General features: G+C 40.2%; 1 protein-coding gene across 2 annotated transcripts in view; it reads right to left on the bottom strand.

The window, feature by feature from the left end:
- The window catches only part of FMN2 (formin 2), a 346386-nt gene that overhangs the window by 256759 nt on the left and 70066 nt on the right, over positions 1-19561 (bottom strand). For both annotated transcript variants that reach the window (XM_087424460.1, XM_087424461.1), the window contains exons 3-4: positions 8708-8855; positions 113-168 (exon numbers count right to left, since the gene is read on the bottom strand). In XM_087424460.1, the coding sequence (XP_087280586.1) occupies positions 113-168; positions 8708-8855 (204 nt within the window). The remainder of the gene's footprint in view (positions 1-112; positions 169-8707; positions 8856-19561) is intronic.

Below are 19561 nucleotides of genomic sequence, written 5' to 3'. Positions count from 1 at the left end.
AGAAACAAGGGTGCCTAGCCAGCTGGGCAGACGGGAAGATACATCCAAGTCTGCCACAATTTTACGACAAACAAGAGAGAAAAGATTTGACATCCTAATAAGCTCTTCTTACCTGTTGAACAGCATCTGAACTTTTTTTTGGAGTTTCCAAAACAGCAGATTGAGATTCTGGGTTGGAAAGGAAGAAGACAGTCAATATGTTAAAGAACAAATTTTCCCATTTCCTCAATCAGAAAACAAAACTAAATAAAATATATCTTTAACCATAAGTACCAAAAACATCCAGTTTATCTTCTGATTATACTTGTGTATTGAGGACATGACTGCTTTTCAATATGTATACCACATATAATAACTAACACTCATGTCATTAATTACTTTTAAAATTCAAATAACCCTATGCCCTTCTTGACACATCAATCATAATTACTCTTCTCAATTCCTAGTTTCTATTTTGTGCCAGAAAGTACCTGCTAAGACATTCACCTTTTATATTATTCACTTAGCGTTAGTCTGTACAATGATAGACACCAACTCAGCCACTTTGAAGGATGCGATCTCAGATGCCGTATCTAACTACCTTCTGATTTCAATGAGAGATCCTGAGCACTGTCACCAAGAGGCACTGAGTAATAAGGGATTTTGACTCCTTTACTTTGTCCTTTGGGAGTCTGTAAGAATACAAATTCTTCATGCTGGAAATCCTAAGGGATAACCAAGTCCAGGATTTTTTTTTAAGCTAGGGAACACTTTCTTCTAAGTGAAGCTTGTATGGAAGTTTAAAAACATAAGAATAAAAATAAAAAGACTTCAGGCAGATCCAGCCGGTGGCACAGCAGTTAAGTGCGTGTACTGTGCTTCGGCGGCCCAGGTTTCGAGGGTTTGGATCCCTGGTGCAGACCAGTGCACTGCTTGTCAAGCCATGCTGTGGCAGTGACCCATATAAAGTGGAGGAAGATGGGCACAGATGTTAGCCCAGGGCCAGTCTTCCTCAGCAAAAAGAGGAGGATTGGCATGGATGTTAGCTCAGGGCTGATCTTCCTCACAAAAATAAGTAAATAAGTAAGTAAAATAAATAAAAAGTCTTCAGGAATCCCCAGTGCTCTATGGATCAGAGTCTGAAAACCACTCGTCTTTCCCATCCTCCACGTTTTACAGATGAGACATACAAGCAGTTGGTGGCAACCTGAAGACCAGAGTTTGTCTCCTGACTGTCACATGACTCCCACCCTGACTGGTGTGCAGACCAGACATCTGACAAGATACAGCAGTCACTCCTGGGGATAATTTAGACATTCCCAATTTAGCAGCATTTTAGTTGAAGTATGTGACAAGGCTATAGAAAAACAAAAGGTATTTATTATTTAAATTGTATAACGTATAGTCAAACGACATTGAATGTTTTCATTTCACTTAGATTAAAGCACAGTCTCGATGGGCCCAGGGGCTTTTTTTCATCTGCCCACCCTCCCTAACCTTTTGAACCCCCTCCGCTTTTCCCCTCTTGCTCACTGTGCTCCAGACACATTGGCTTCTCGCTGCCCGCCAACATCCCAGCCTCGCTCCCTCCACTGCATCTCTGCAGCCCTGAGATATCTGCATGTCCTCCTGCCCTGTCCCTCCCCTCCGGGCCCTGCTCCAGCCCCCCTGGGCTCTCTAGTTGAAGTAGCAGCCCAGGGGCCAGCCATGTGGCACAGCGGTTAAGTTAGAGCACTCTGCTTTGGTAGCCCGAGATTCACAGGTTCAAATCCCGGGCATGGACCAATGCACTGCTCATTAAGCCATGTGTGGCAGTGTCTCATATACAAAAATAGAGAAAGATGGGCACAGATGTTAGCTCAGAGCCAATCTCCCTCACAAAAAAAAAAAGTAGCAGCCCACCCACTCCCTAGCTCTCCCCATTGCCTGTCACCTTCTTCATGACACAGATCATCACACAATAGACTCCGTAATTCACTTGTCTGCCTACTTATCTCAACCGACAAAAACAAACTCTGTGAAGACCGAGATTTTGTAGATTTTTTTTCTTTATTTTATCTCCAGCTTCTAGAATAGTGCCTGGCACCCAGTAGGTGTTTAAATATCTGTTGAGTAATTGTAGGAGGGAACGAAAGGAGTGATCAGAAGAATGACCACACCGTGGAAGTGGGCGCCACCATGAAGAGTGGGTATCTTGGGCAGGGACAGAGGGAGGAAGGATTTTATATCGGGCAACATGGGTACCACTGTGCCTTTACTATTTCCTGCACCTCAGCTCAGGGTGTGTCTCTCAAAACAAAAATTATTGAGAATAACATGAAGCAGTCGCTTGCCAACAGATGTCACTGTGGCAACAGAATATTAACAAGTGGACTTCATATACAATGATTTTCCCAAATACTGTATTTCCTGAATTAATCAAAAAGGGATTCTTCTCTCTTATACTGACAAATCTCCACTCTGAACTCAGTGCCAGAGTTAGCCAATTGTGAATAAAGAACTTTAACATCAAAGCCAGCCAACAGTTCGTGTTAAAGCAAATCCAAACTCAGGAACACTTTTGTTTTCAGTCACCTCCAAATCCCCCCAAACTCAACAGACTCAAGATAAGGTCCCGCCTTGTGCAGATGGAGAAAAGCTTCTCTTCCTCTTTTTCTCTTCAGATAGTGCAGGAGGAGCCCAAAGGGTCTCCTGGTGGAACACGAACAGTTCTTTACATTAGAAACGCAGGCAGTGTTCCTAGCTTCTTTTCCATAGGCCGAGACCTGGTGACCTGCCCAGAGGAGCAAACTTCTGGGCTCCAACAGTAAATAAGACTGTGTGCAGTTTACCACAACAATGAACTACAAAGATGCATCAGTCAGGACCTTGAACACCCACACCTAGGCTCTCAGTCTCCCTCTGTCTAATTCCATGGCTACCTGAACTGAATTCATCCTCCATCCCCATCCCTTTCACAACACTTTTTATTTCCTCGAATCAGCAGCTTACAACATCGAAGAGAAATTTATCAAGATACTCTCTTCAAAGTCATAAGCTGGAGTATAGGAGCTGTAGAGGGTCAAGATTTCAAGACGAGAGTGATGTACAGAGTAATCGTACCACAAAATAAAGGGGGCAAGAATGAGAACAATAAGAGAAAGGAGAACAATAAATGTGGAGGAGAAGGAAAATACTAGAGAATAAAAGTCAGAAAGAGAAAAAGAAGGAGAAAAGGTATAAGAAAGAGAAAAGAGAAACATGAGAAATGGCAAAAAGGGGCACGAGTGGAAAAGAGACGACAGGCTCGGGGTAAAGGACAAGTCAGCCGGCTTCTGAGCAAGGGCTCAGTTCTAGAGTCACTGGGCGTGCGTTTGAGAAATCCGCTCAGTCCTAACATGCCTAGAAAGATCACGCCTCATTCCAACTCCTATTACCAACGCTCTCCTCTCCCAGGATCCAGGGCATTTTCGGGAACTGCCTTCTCTCATCTCTGGAACTGACAGAGACCCCATTAAATATTCATCAACTAGGATGGTTGTTTTGAAAGAATAACCCAGTGAGAACTCTCTCAAGGGTCCATTCAGACCTGCCAACTCCTTCACTCACCCCTCTGAAGAATTCAGAAACTAGACTGTTCTTTCAAAAACATTACTGTGAAGCAAAGTAGGAGAAAGAACATCTCTGGCAAAACTTTAAATGTTCCCCTTTTTCTGAAGTAACCTCACAAAATTCTGAGCATGATCTAAAATTCTGGGCTCCCCACAATTCCAAATATGCTTCAGAAATGATCTATTTACCATCACAAAATAAGCCTCTGACTTTTATAAAGTAAAACAGACGTGAATGAGTTCTATTTTTGTAGAGAGAGGGCAGCAAGAAAAAGAGTAGGATATGTCTCACTGCTATGAAGGACAATAAATCAAATCACGTCTTTAAAATGTACAAAATATGCCTCTAAAATGAATTAAGCTGTCTCTAAATAGTTCTACATTTTAAGTAAAAATGCTCTTATATAAAATTATTAAATTACAGCTTCTTTAATGGTATACATCAACTTGACTAAAATCTAGACAATTTAATAGAATGAGAATTCATTAAACTTCATTGAAATAGCATGGCTTATGATTAGCTGCCTAATAAATGGGGGATGTTTTCAATTCTGATATGCCACATCCTTCCACAAATGAAGATGAGGTTAAACATGTAATTTTCCTAAAAAAGGCCAACCCTATGTTCTGCTTATCTCATTATTTAGTAGTACGGCTCTGCCCCTCATCTTTGCCAACAAAAGGTGTCTATACACAGGCTTTAGTGTACATATGTTAGGGGAAATGCAGGCTGATTTTACAAAGAAAAAAAGTTGAAAATAGAGCATTACCTACATGAGACATGGTCAATCTGTTCTAGAACATTTTACCCCTTGATCAAGAAAGAAGTGGAGAGAGAGAATGCTGTCAACCTCTCCTGTGGCCCCTTACAGAATGTCTACATCACCTCAACTGAACGTGTCTTAAAGCATTTCAACTAAACATGGAAATGAGCTGATGATACTGTCTTTGCATTACATCACGCAGAGTCTCTTTTATTAGGAACCATTAGAAACACTTCTTTTGGACACTGGAGGCCAGAAAAGTTGTGCTTCTCTGAGAGACTGTTGCTTTTTATCTCATGGACACGGGATGATAGAGAATTGCTCACACTTCCCTTTCTACTTTAAACCTGAGAGATAAATTTCCAACTACCTTTAAAAACTGCAGGTCCTTCTGAAATACATTTCAATGTGCTGGCTGACCTCAGCTTCATTTCATTGTTCCATCCTAAATTCCTTTCAGTTTGATCTATTTTCCTTTGTAACCCTTTTGTACACCTTAGATATTTATAAGCTGCTCAAATCTTTTTTGGAGCAAAGGTGGGTTACAATTCTTTTACCCAGCGTGTAAACCCAATTTTTAGGATTTCTACACAAAAAGTTTCTGCCATGTTTCTACCAGCTCTCCTTCCATATATTTCCCTCCAGGATTTTCTATGCCCAAATTGCCTTTCTAAAAACCAGCCCTCTGTTCGCTCTCTTGGCCATTCACACTTTCAGAGAAAGAGAAGGGACTTGATTTTCCAAAGACGCAACAAGAATGATCAAGTCCCAATCCATATCTAGACATTCTGCTTCTGTTCTCCATGAATCTGAAAACTGAAGTTAATTTTCTCTTTGATTTTGTGTAACTCTATTGCATAACCTTTGAAACTTGGTATTGAGCCCCTAAAATGGTCCACGGGCTGTTTCAGCACACACAACACTCTCCCTCAAATGCTTGCATTCATGTGCTGAGTAGATATTTTATTTATTTAGATCCTATTCAACAAAAGATCTTCATTTATTCACTCAAATATTTAAGTATATACTATGTGCCCACAGGTCTTGACATGCTGGGAGTCTGCAAGGAAGATGGATATGTATAAACAGATAAATTACAATCAGAAAGAATCTGAATGATAGAAATATGAATAAAATGCCATGGGACTCCAGAAAAAAGAACCTCCATGGGGGGCAGGGAGGATTTGCACCCTTGCACCCTACAGGTAAAGGAAAACAGAGAGAGAAAAGATAAATGGAAAGGTTTTCTTCTTCTTAATGTTTCCGCCACCAACTTTTGGAACACGTTGCTTCAGGATTTTCCTTCCAGTAGCCTTATCCTTCAAGAGGCTTCTCTAGACTTCAAAAGGTCGATTGCAACACCTGAGGCTCCTCTGTGGAGATTACGCTAGCTATGTATGGAGCAAAAGATGCACAGGAATCTGAAGCCCTTCTGCAGCTCCCTGGTGGGGAAGGAGGGGCAGCAAGCCTTCTCCTTGGCACATAAAGGAGGGTCGGCTCCTTCCTCAATATATGTAGGTGGAGATAAACCACTTTCACAGGAGGGATTATGGAAAAATTGAAGTAAGAGCCGTGAAAAAGGCAGAAGCAGCAAGACCACGAATACGAAGTAGCTGGACATATGAATCAGTGCGCAGTAAGAAGAAGGGCCGGAAGACAAAAAAAAAAAAAGGCAAAAAAACAAGCTCTCAACTTTATAAGATGGAAGCACAAGTCAGTTTCCTTCAGAAAGAAACAAGTCATTGAACTCTTTTACTTTAAATGAAAACTGATGTTGCAAATAGTGGTTTTAACCACAATATCACTACACAATAATGTATAGCAATCAGTCGTTAAGTGCTCTGCAAATGGTTTCTTACTATTAAGAATCACGTTATCAAAGTTTGCAATTGATACATATTTTTTAAAAAAACAGTAGACTCTACGCAAGGTTTTCACTGTATTATTGACATTCTCACTCTGACAGCTGACTGCCTGACTAGGAAGGACAGGGTGATGTGACCCCAGAATGAGCATGCCCCATGGAGTCATGGCAGGAAAAGTTGAGAAACTGCCATCAGATCATTTGGACAAGCCAATGCCATATGGCTATTGGGTTTATAACAGATCAACTGGAGAAAAACAAGCCACTACGTTAAATTATTTTCTACTTACCTCTATCATCCTCTTCAAGAATGCATACTTTAAAAGGAGACAAGTTATTATACTAAAAATTACTTGCTCTGGCATTTTGCAAGCTGCATCAAATAATGAGGAAGAAACTCAGTGACAAACTTCCTGGTATCAATTCCAACTATCATCGTTTACCACACTAAAACTCTAATTATCACTAACTTTCAATCTAGTGCCCCTCCAGTACACAAAATCAATAACATAAAATGTTTCATAACTTTTTTTAAAGTGCCCTAAAATTTTAGAGGATAATATAAATGTTTCAGTTAGAAAAGTTGAGAACAGACACACAAGAAAAAAATGAAAATATCAACCTAATCAATGATGTAAAACACAAGATATGAACAACTGTTAAAATAATTCTCCATGAAATTGACCAATTCTACTTTCTCTACACCTGGCTATTTCCTTTCAGTAACTTTTAACATAAACAAACAGAATAGTGTATTTAATGGGATCAGTTCTTTTAGTTGTGTGCTTTTCCTTTTAAAACTACATATGATTTTATGTGCTTGCTTTATTTTCAGGTGGTGTCACATTAGAACACCCTCATCTCTGAAGATTTTTGCATTAAGGAACTCTACCTTGGCCCTTGATCGACTGTACTCTGTGTTATGATAAACTCAGAGCCCTACATAGAACAACATTTCCTACATCCTGTCTCTCGTGTGTTGTTCATTTCAGGGAATATAGTCCACCAGGTGAACACTAAGCAGTGTTTCAAAAGCATCAGATATTAAAAGGAGGACATGCAGGGTTGGGTGTGAGCCCCCATTCGGTGCCTCAGTGCAAAGAAGAAAGAGGTAAATGCATCCCTCCAGAGACTGGGATAAAACAGGAGGTTATCAGCACGAGGCTCCCTTTGCAGGCCTTTGGGCAGGGACCTGGAATAAAACTGTTGACACCGTGGATCGTGCTTGGTTTCACAGGGAACTCACGAGGAAGATAAGGACATGAAATAATGATAATTATAATAACAGCAGCAAACACTTCTACTGAGCCAGGCACTGCACTCTGAAGGTTAATTCTGTGCTTGAACATACATTAACTCATATAACTCTCAAAATAGCCCTATGCACTAGATATTATTCTTCTTGCCATTTTACAGATGAAGAGACTGAGGACAATGGTGAGAAAACTCACCCAGGTTACAAAGATGATAAATGGCCGAGCCCAAGCTCAGTGCTCTTCTGTGATGCTCTTTTACTACAACTCCAAGTTAAGTCTCTAATGATTGTCTTTCTCCCTATAAGCCAATGGGGGAAAAAAATCAAAATTCTTAACTCTAACACTCACGCTACCATTTGAGAAAATTTGGTGAGGGAGAGATTTCTGAACAGTAACAATACCTTCCTATTTACTCTTCACTTATAGGTCAGACATCCATATTCCTTATCAGTCCACCAAGAAGAAACTGGGACTTTTTATTATGCCAAAATGAAGAAAAAACAAAAAATAAAACAACAAAATTCCTTTAAACATCATTACACAAATATGATTCTTAATTCTGTATGACAAATATAAAGTGCTTTCCTGATTTTAGGCTCCGTATAAAGCTGATGCTAATCTCATGCTATCTTCCCAGCCAATAACTCAAAACACTTTAAGACAACAAAAGGCACAAAGAGAAAAAACAACCCAAAGGAAAATTTTAAAGAAAAATAAATATTACATCTGAACACTGTACAACTTTAAAAGATCACTTAAAATTTAGATTTAGTAAAACCTGTATCTCTATCTTATCTCTCCGAGTTCTCTCTGAAGGTAAAGAAAAGGAGTAGAAAGGCACAAAGAAGGTGGTTAGAGAAGAGAGTCAGCAGGAAGAAGTAAGGTGGCCGCCCCTCTGAAGGCAACAGAGATAAACCTCCCTTCGGAGCTCTCTCAGCATCCTCCTCACGGAGCTTCAACCTCGGGCAGTGGCTACAGGGGGCTGCGGGCAGCAGTGCTTCCCAAACATCAGTCTACACAATCATAACTGGACAAGTCCAGGGTCCCATTCCCCAGAATTCTAACTCAGCAGCCTTGAAGGTGGGAAATGATAATTTTCCATTTAACAAGCCTCCCAGTGATTTTCCTTGAGTTAGCTGCAGATTATAATCTAAGACAGACCTTGAAGAGAAGCACAGACTCACTACCCAGTACGCACTGCACAGACACTTTATGTCGCACATGCTCAGAACATTCCCTGCTCCCGGGTCCTACCTGCTTTAGCAGCCTTGGGCCTGTGTTCTTCATCAGGAGATTCAGATGGCGGCCAAACAGACGGGACTCGCCTGGGAAACTGCCCTTCTGTGTAATCCAGTGAGTGTGTGGGCTGACTAACGGCAGCCCAGGTGTAAAGTTGATCTTGCTATATTTGAAAATAAAACATTTTTTAAAGCTATTTTAATTCAATCATGAAAAAAATGAAATCTTCTTGATTGATACATTGCAATATTATTTCTATCATAAATATACATAGGTCGGGTGTGTGTACATATATATACATACATATATAAAAAATGTTAAAACAGCATTTTATACTATTCAAAGTAGATTCATAACACAAACATTCTTGCATACAGTCATTTCATTTTCATAACCATACCTGTCTCAGTTTCTTTTCTATCATAAAATCTAAGTCTCTTTCTTTGGAGGTAGAGATGCCATGTGGGCCGGCAGGGATTATAAGGTCAGAAAATCCAGACACTCAATTGGAGAACTCCCTGAACTAGCATCTTTAATACATTTGAATATGATGTCCCTTTAAGATCTGTTTAAACACTTGTGGGAAAGTCACGCTGTCCCGGGCAGCACAGGACAATAACAGCTTCCGTGCCTTCAACAACAAAAGGCCCAGGAAATCGACTTATCTGGGTCCAGGTTGGAAACTGGTTTGGGAGAAAAACCATGAAAAAGTAAATGAACCTGCCAAGAATAAAAGAATTAGACAGGGATCTTCTGGCAAAGAAAGCTCTTCCCAGCTGCAGACCAACAGAATCTGGACAGAATGAGAAGAGGGCTCATAACTACACCTAGTGCCACGGAGCCAAGTGGAAATCTCACAAGGGAGCCGCCTGGAGGCCGATGAACACCTCGCCAAACTGCTCGTTAGGACTTCAGAACAACATGTTTAACCATTTTAGGATGCATGCACTCAATACACGCATGTCCTGGGTTCCTTCATGGCATTTTCTTTACTTATATGTATATTTCCCTAAACCTTTGATTATCATAAAGTAAAGCAAAGAGAATAACAGTATAGTAGAGGAGGGCCGGCCCCGTGGCTTAGCGGTTAAGTGCGCGCGCTCCACTACTGGTGGCCTGGGTTCGGATCCCAGGCACGCACCGACGCACTGCTTCTCCGGCCATGCTGAGGCTGCGTCCCACATACAGTAACTAGAAGGATGTGCAACTGTGACACACAACTATCTACTGGGGCTTTGGGGAAAAAAAAGGAGGAGGATTGGCAATAGATGTTAGCTCAGGGCCGGTCTTCCTCAGCAAAAAGAGGAGGATTAGCATGGATGTTAGCTCAGGGCTGATCTTCCTCACAAAAAAAAAAAAAAAAAACCAGTATAGTAGAGGTAAAGAGCAAATTAAAACCAAAAGCATCCAGAAATCACTGTGCTGAAATTATAAAGTAAGCCAAACTGATGAACAAGAGTTGCTATTTCTGTAATTAAATAAATTAAGAAATTCATAAAATATTCTTCACCATTGACAGTAAGATACAACGGATAGATCGGTTAGTTAAGCCTTACCTTTAGGGACAGTCACGGGCCCTAACTGAGAATTCAGATTCCTGGGGTTAGCTAGTATTGTATCAGAAAGGGTCACATTTCAGAGCTGGCCGAGCATTTCAGCTATTCATGTCCCTTTCAACCACTCATACCTTTTTTTTTTTTATAGGTTTTTATAGGTTTTTTTTTCTGTCTCTATGTGTTTGTTTATTGTTGTTATTATCTACTACTTAACGAAGGAATTCATACTGTATTTGACCTTCTCCCTCTGACTTATTTCACTTCGCATAATACCGTCAATGTCCATCCATGTTGTTACAAATGGCTGGATTTATCTTGATCAACACCAGAAGCTTTGCTACTTAGCTTACTGAATGTCAGAAGTAGCTTCTCATTGGTGAAATGAGTGGTTTGTTTAATTATGTTAGAAATGGGCTCTCACTGGTGAAACTGAAGGGATTCCATATACGTGGATTGGCCAAAACATCCGAGAATATCCTCATACTTAGAACAGGGTAAGACTCGGGCAAGGGAGGATGTCAGGCGTGATGCCCTGTCAGTGCTGCACCAGCCGCTGGTTTACAAAAATGTCTCCTCGCCTGTTGCCAACCGTTAGGCACAGGATCCTGCCTCCTCCGTGTCTGTATTGTGTGAACCTTTCACGGAAGGTGTAGTCAAGCATCTATCCAGGTAGCAAGCTGCACATCCCCTGACGAAGGGACTCTTGCCCAGCGAGCTTCATCACCCTAATAACAAACCCACTCAGCCTTGGACTTTGCTCCACATAAAGGAGGCAGCACCAACAGCCAAGAGATAAATGGTTTCCCTTAGGATTCCACATTCACCCCAGTACAAAGTATGCTATAAGCACTCTAGACAACCCCATATAAGCAAACAAAAAAGTTCGTGGGTCCCCCAGGCTTTCAGCCACACCCCAAGACTGTCATACCTTACAGCACTGTGATGTCATCTCAAAACCTCTCCTTCACCGCACGGCTCCACTAGCAGAAAATAAGCAAAACACAACTTCTTTCACGGCTCTTTAATGTCTAGATGCCAGCTCTTCAACCTATCACTTAAACTTTTCTGCATGCCTCCCATTCACACCCCCAAATTCATCTCTCCATGTTTCCTGAGCCAAGCTCCACTCCATTAGAAGGCCCTCCCTAGTCCTCCACTCACAGAGTCTTATCAATCACTAGAGTCTAGTTGAAGCCCCAGCTCACCTGGACCACTCCAGAATCAGCACACTGACGGCACGCCTGCCACGCGCATTTTGACAAATATGGTGTGTTGTCTGGAATGGTGGCTTAACACTTTCCTGAGTGTATCTCATTTCCCTCACATGCACTGAAAGCCCCTTCAGCATGAGAAGTGTGCACACAGCGTCTGTCAATCCCGTCACACTTGACAATGTCATGACGATGGCCTAACAGCCACTTCATGTCTATTGAATGAACATACTTGTCAGGTAGAAAAGAAATATAGGAGATGGCTTGTCAATATGAGCAGCAGCTCTAGCTAGTAATCTCATTTTCCTCATTTGCTTAACAAGGTACCAAAAGGGTACATTGTGGGTACAATTTGGGAAACGAAGGTAATCAAGTTATCTGTTATATCTAAACCTACTGGCAATTATACAACATAAAGAAAAATACGGAGTAGACAAAACTAGAATACTGTCAATGCTGCAGCCCAGACAGATCTCCTAACTTTATGAGGCCTCGGCGTTCTCATCAGGAAATCAGGAAGAACATCCACCCGGGTCCTGTTTGTAGGGCTTGCATGAGGCAGGAGCAAACACTACGTGGCAAGAGCTAAGAAAAAGACAGGTCTTATGCAAAAATAGCACACCAAGAGCACCACTCATTTTGATACTTTTTCATCTATGTTTGATCAGAATAATCATACATTATTTCCTATATTTAAAAAACCCTTTTCAGAGGAATTCAAAGTTGTCGCCATATGTCCACATCAAGATCTCTCCGCAACCAGCACTGAGTCCTTGCTTTATTGTGAGAAGCTAGTTGAGCAAACTTTAGTCTCCAGAGTTTTCTTGGCATTTGTACTAATTGTGGCTAAGTTTTGCATTCAATTAAGAACTGAGCTGTGGCATTTCCTCAACCATCCCTGAAGGTTTTTCTCTGTTGTATTTCTGTTTAGCATTTCAGAAATGCAGCTGTTATTTTCCAAGCAGGGTCATAAGCTCCTTGCTACCAGGCACCATATCCTATATCCCCTGTGTTCCCCAGGATATTACACGATCTGTGTACATAACAGACACACAATGAGTATTAAGGAACTACAAGGTCAATGTAACCACAGGACCAGTTTAAACTGACCCCATCGTATTAAAAATAGAATGTTAAAGTTGTCTTGCAGGGGCAGTGAGCCAAAACTGCAAGTCATGTAGCCAGAGCATGCACAGAGAAGAAAATTTAACACCTGGAAGCAAAGATTCTCCCTGCTATGGAACCAAAAGGACTGGAACACGACCAGAACTCAAAAGATGGATCTCTTTCAGAAGCGAGGGGTGCATTTTACAGAAGAACCAGCGTCAAAGCCCCTTTACACACCTTACCATAAATGGTCCTGCTTAGAGTCCTTCCAATCGAAACCTGCCCTACCAGCACTTCTGCATACCAGCCTGCCCTCCATAATCCCTTAAATTTTACCCCAAACCCTGGATCGGGGAGACAGATGTGAGAGCCTTGCCTCCTCTCTCCTTGCCGGTTGAACCTGCAATAAAACCTTTTCTTTTCTCAAAAGCCAGTGCCACTATATTGGCTTTTATGTGTGTCTGCTAGTGAACCCTTGCTCAGTAACATCAAGATCAAGAAAAGCTGTCTTTTAACACATCAAATCATAGTTTTATGTCTGGGTTAAAACAGGAATATGTGTCCCATGGCCCTACTCCAACCCCTTAAATTCTCAAGGTCTGTTTAGACTTTTGTTGAACTGGATCATTTCTTCCTACTAAAGAAAACAAATACAAATACATAGGCAGATCAGATTTAAAATCACAACCTAAAAGTGGCATAAATAGATCATGGGCCTGCTATCCCAAAAAAGAAAAAAAGTTACTTTTAGCAGACATTTCCCCATCTTTTAACTGAATTATAAATAATAATTCCCAAAATAACTCAGAGCTAGAATCCACAAATAGTTTCTTTCAGAGGGCCCACTAGAAAATAATAAGGCTCAAAGTTAGGCATTCCAAGGCTTCGTGGAGATTTTTCTGGCCACAATGAGGGTTTGGTTGTCACCTTACACTAGGTCAGGTGAGCCTTTTCTGACAGTGCTGTATGCTAGAAAATGTCCTTGCCCATTAGCCTGTATGTTAAAACAGAATCTAAGTTACTCACTGAGAGGACTGTTGCCCTTCCCACTGGTGTTCCCATGACTCCTCAGTGAGGGGAGACGGGACATCCACACGTGTGGGAATAAATCTTAGTTTGGGTTCCTCACTTCCTAAGAAGCTCTTGGCACCACCCCAGCTCATGTCCATCAAGGCCAATGGATCTCTATTTAAGTGGTCAAATATAGTAACTGTATCCCAGACATTCTAGGAAGCGCAATCTCCCACCAAATATCGTAAGTCAGACTGAGGGGTGAAAAGTGTAAAAAATCGCTCCAAAGTATGCAGCTCCTCCATTTCTTTACACATACTCCTACACCCCTAGAAGCAGAAATCAAGTCCATCTCGGGCCAGCAGAGGGCTCTTCACCTGCACCTGGTCACACCGGCCTCAAGAGCTGCTTCAACTCAACTGTGCTTGGGGGTGATCTCCAAGAAAAGACTGCTGGGTCTACTGGGGGAAGCTGCTGCAATGTCTGCCCCATTACACAAGAGCTGCTGTAGGAGGTTCTGGAGATAAATGTATTTCTGATCTTAGAACGTCACAGCTTCACCTGAAAAATTAAACAGTTGGTTGGTGTTTTGAGTTTCTTTGTGCTTTTTTCATCTTATGGACCATTGTGTTGATCAGATCTGCTTTGTGTTTCGGCTATTAGAAAATCTGAAATAAGTATATGGCCCACCTGCCACGTGTTTTGGGTTCCAGAATATTGTTTTTTTTTTTCTATTTTTGGTGAGGAAGATTAGCCCTGAGCTAACCTCTCTTGCCAATCCTCCTCTTTTTGCTGAGGAAGACTGACCCTGAGCTAACATCCATGCCCATCTTCCTCTACTTTATATGGGACACCACCACAGCATGGCTTGACAAGCAGTGCATAGGTCCACGCCCAGAATCTGAACCTGTGAGCCCCAGGCCACTGAAGCGGAGTGTGTGAACTTAACCACTACGCTACCAGGCCCGCCCCAGAATGTATGTTTTTGATTAGCTTCATTCCTAGCTCCATTTTATGTTCTTCCCCAGTTTTGTTTTGTCTTTTTTTTTTTATCTTTTCACAGATAGCTAATTTTTATTATCTTATGGTATCTTACTTTTCTTACTAATTATTGTAAATACTTTTTGGAATAAAGTGGCAATAAACATATTATTAGTATTAAGGAAATGATGGAAGATCCATTTATTTATCTATTGTAACTCGTGAACTTTTTATAAGATAACTGGCTGGATAAAAGGTAGATCCACTGATAGTAGACCGAACTGTACTCACAATATTTGGGTTTGCATTGATCATTTAAGTATTAAAAAAAAAAACAACAACAGAACTCTATAGAACTGCTTTGAGATGGGGAGATAAGAAAAACAATAACCAATCAGAACAACACACAACAGCATCTGCTGGTGTATATTATTTTCTAACCTTTCTTTGAATGTTTTGTGTAGCTGTAATCACAGTGCACATGCTTTTATAAATAACATACTATAGATATTTTTTAAATCATTGCATCATCTTCACACTTATAATATACATTTCTGCCATAATCTTGACACAATTAAGATTATACTATAGCTATTAAATCCCATTTAACAGAGCTGAATGCAATTGCCCAAAGAACCTCTGGTTTGCATTTAAATAAGAAGTTAGAGACCTGGACGGGTATTTAAAAATGACAAATACAAAAGAAAAAGGGAAACATCAAGAAGACTAAATCTAAAGATGAGCTGAGGTCTTTGAAAATGCTTCAGGATAATATAAAGGGGTGTTTTCTCAGCTATGTTCAAAAGAAGCACTGACATTACTACCAGTGACATTGCAAATTAGTGAAATTTTCTGGGGGGAAATTGAGCATCAGAAGAATTTAAAAACGGATCCCTTTGGAACCAGCAATTCTACTTATAGAAATTTTCCCTAAGGGGAGAATAAATCAGTGATATGCAAAAACATTCATATACTAGAATACATTTATTCCAGTGTTATTTATGTTTTAAAAAAGGGAAAAAAGCTGAATTTCCAAAAATAGCAATATGAATAAAAATTATAGTATGTACAAGTAACGGAGAGCCATTAAAATCCTTTCACATCAAATTCCCCGTAAAATTCCGTTCATGATATGTTGACAGGTGAAGGTAACTGGCTATAAATTATTTGTACACTGTAAAAATAATACATGAGGTGATAACAGAAGAGGTCATTAGAACCAATCCTTCTGCTGGAGACTAAAAAGGACAGAATATATGTGTATAATCTGCTTAAGGGCAAAGGAAAGGGGAGTAGTAAATTAAGGAAGAATTGGCAAACCAGGACCCAGGGGAGGACACACACTGAGGGAGTGGAGACTCATGCGTCACTTTTTCCCCCAGGGCTCCTGTGAGAGTCTGAGAGCACTTCCCAGGGGGCAGATCGATCGGGGGATGGAGCCCTCTAAAGGGGGCTGGCCCTAGTGACACCTCCAGCTTTGGGTTAGGATCCAAAGGAGCATCACACTAGGAATAAAGGTAAACTAGAAGTAGACGTAAGGGCCGGCCCCGTGGCTTAGCGGTTAAGTGCGCGCACTCCGCTACTGGCGGCCCGGGTTCGGATCCTGAGCGCACACAGACACACCGCTTCTCCGGCCATGCTGAGGCCCCGTCCCACATACAGCAACTAGAAGGATGTGCAACTGTGATGTACAACTATCTACTGGGGCTGTGGGGAAAAAGAAGGAGGAGGATTGGCAATAGATGTTAGCTCACAGCCAGTCTTCCTCAGCAAAAAGAGGAGGATTAGCATGGATGTTAGCTCAGGGTTGATCTTCCTCATAAAAAAAAAAAAAAAAAGTACACATAAAATGACACAAAATGAGAGAGCCATCAAGCCACTGATTTCAGAAGCCCTATGAAACCTCAAAGAATAAACATAAAGAAAACCACACATGGGTGCATATAGAAAAACTACTGAAGAGAAAAAGAGTTAAAAATAAAATCTTAAAAGTAGCCACAAAAAACCAGATCACCTTTAAAGAAGCAATAAATAGACTCTTTTTGTTAAGAAGTCACTGTGATTGGAAGCTATACGACAGTGGGATGATCTGTTTTAAATGCTGAAACAGCCTACCAGAATTCAAAACCCTGTAAAAATATCTTTCAAGAAGGAAAATGAAAGAAATCTATTTTAAGACAAAAAATACTAAAGATTTTGTCAACTAGCAGACCTGCACTTAAAGGAAATACGAAAAAGTGCTCTTCAGGCAGAAAGAAAATAATCCCAAACAGAAGCCTACAGACACAGGAAAAAAGAAAGAAAGCAGAGAAAAAAGATTTCATAAAGACTGATAGTATAAACAATAATATTACTATCTTACGAGGTTTAATAGAGAAAGAATTAAAATAAAAGAACAACAACACAAGACAGCCCCATGGCCTAGTGGTTAAGTTCAACACAGACCTACACCACTTGTTGGCAGCCATGCTTTGGTGGCAACCCACATACAAAACAGAGGAAGATGGGCACAGATGTTAGCTCAGGGAGGATCTTCCTCAGCAAAAAAAAAAAGAACAACAACATGCAACACAGGGTGGAATAAATTAAGTTAAAAAAATTTGTTTGTTGGGGCCGGCCCCGTGGCTTAGCGGTTAAGTGCGTGCGCTCCGCTGCTGGTGGCCCGGGTTCGGATCCCAGGCGCGCACCGATGCACCACTTGTTGGGCCATGCTGAGGTGGTGTCCCACATACAGCAACTAGAAGGATGTGCAACTATGACATACAACTATCTACTGGGGCCTTGGGGAGAAACAGGGGAAAAAAAAAGATTTGCTTAATTTGGACACAGGAAAAAGTAGCAAAATAAAGCAAAAATGTGTGTTGTTTTTAAAGATAGTCGCTAAAAGAATGGTAAGAGTATATAATTTTCAAACTACCAGAGGGAAAACGAAATAGTAAAAAATACCTGATGAACCCAAAAAATAAACAAGAAAAAGGAATATAAAATAGATGAAACAAGTAGGAAATACATAATAAAACAGTATTTTAGATCAGAGCATTGAAACAATTGTATTAAATGTAAATGGACTTAATAATATTTCAATAAAAAAGAAAAGATTGGGGGCCGGCCCAGTGGCGTAGTGGTTAAGTTCGCGTGCTCCACTTCAGCGGCCTGGGGTTCGCAGGTTGGCATCCCAGGCGCGGACATACACACCGCTCATCAAGCCACGCTGTGGCGGCGTCCCATATACAAAATAGAGGGAAGATTGGCACAGATGTTAGCTCAGCGACAATCTTCCTCAAGCAAAAAGAGGAAGACTGGCAACAGCTGTTAGCTCAGGGCCAATCTTCTTCACCAAAAAAAAAAAAGAAAAGAAAAGAAAAGATTGGATTGGACTGGATAAAAAAATGAACTCTAAATGTATGCTTTTTATAGGAGATACAACTAAAAAATAAGGATATATTAAAGATTATAATTACTAGGAAGGAAAAAGGTATAACTTGTTAATGTTAACTAAATAAAGCAAGCATAACTATATTAATATCAAATAAGAAAGCTTTAAGGCAAAAAAGCATCTGAAGAAATAAAGAAGAAAACATTGATAAAAATTTAATTCATAGGAGAATAAATAATTCTAAAATGTAGGACAATAACATGGCCTAAAGTCTATACAGCAAACTTCGCAGGGCTATAGGGGAAAAGGACATATCCACAGATGGAGTAAAGATAACATTCCCTGGCCGGTCTGGTGGCATAGCAGTTAAGTGCGTGCGCTCCACTCCATTCTCAGGTTCGGATCCCAGGAGCACACTGACGCACCGCTTGTCAAGCCATGCTGTGGCAGCATCCCATATAAAGTAGAGGAAGATGGGCACGGATGTCAGCCCAGGGCCAATCTTCCTCGGCAAAAAGAGGAGGATTGGCAACAGATGTTAGCTCAGGGATGAGCTTCCTCAAAAAAATTTTAAAAAAAGAATCTAGAGAGGGAAAAAACCCAGCAATTTAGTCCAAAGAAGGTAGAAGGAAGGAACTACATAAAAGTAGTAATAAAATAACCTCAAAAGAAGTCCTCTAAAAAGCTAATAAAATTGAAAACCTCTTACAAGTATTATCAAGTACAGATACAATTAACCAATGTCAGAAATGAAAAAGGAAACATTATACAGATCCTACAAGCATTAAAAAATAGTAAGAAGATATTAAAATAACTTTATACCAAATATTTTTAAATATTAGATAAAATGGATAAATTCTCTAAAAATGTGCAACTTAACCAAAATTGACAAGCAACTAGAAAATCGTGAACAGTCCCATAAGTGAAATTAAATTCAAAATTAAAAACTCTCTCACAAAGAACACTCCAGACTCAAGTGGCTAGACAGACAAATACCACCCAAACACTTAGAAGAAATAATACCAATCTTACACAAATTCTTACAAAGAATAGAAAAAGAGGGAACACTCCCCAACTTATTTTATCAGACCAACATAACAGAAGTACTAAAATCTAAAAAGGACATTAGACAAAAGGACAAAGAGTGATATATCACAAGCAAATTGGGTTGATTCCAAGAAAATAAAGTAGGCTTAACATTTAAAGTAAATCCATGTAATATTCTGTATTAACAGAATAAATAAGAAATAAAAAAAGTATTCTCAGTAGAGATAATCAGAAAAACTTTTGATATAATATATCACCCATTCATGACAGAAACTCCCAGGAAGCTAGGAATTGAAGAAAACTTACTTAATCTGATAAAATGGTGAAATGTTGAAGATTGGCCTTTAAATTTGGGAATGAGGAAATAATGCCACTATCACCAGTCTGTCTTCTATTTAACAGTTATTCCTATCCGGTCTAGAAGTTGTTGAACAAACGAGACAAGAGATAAGAGAAGAAATAAATGCTGTTATTCGTGATGCCATGATGGTATACATAAAAATTTCAAATAAATGTACAGATAAACTATTAGAAATAATAAATTTTGCATGGTTGCTGAATACAAAATCAATATGCAAAA

The sequence above is a fragment of the Ceratotherium simum genome, chromosome 36 (assembly GCF_057802395.1).
Source record: "Ceratotherium simum simum isolate JZ-2026a chromosome 36, ASM5780239v1, whole genome shotgun sequence".
Taxonomy (NCBI): domain Eukaryota; kingdom Metazoa; phylum Chordata; class Mammalia; order Perissodactyla; family Rhinocerotidae; genus Ceratotherium; species Ceratotherium simum.
The sequence above is the reverse complement of the archived record's forward strand: the minus strand, read 5'-3'. Positions and strand labels throughout refer to the sequence as shown.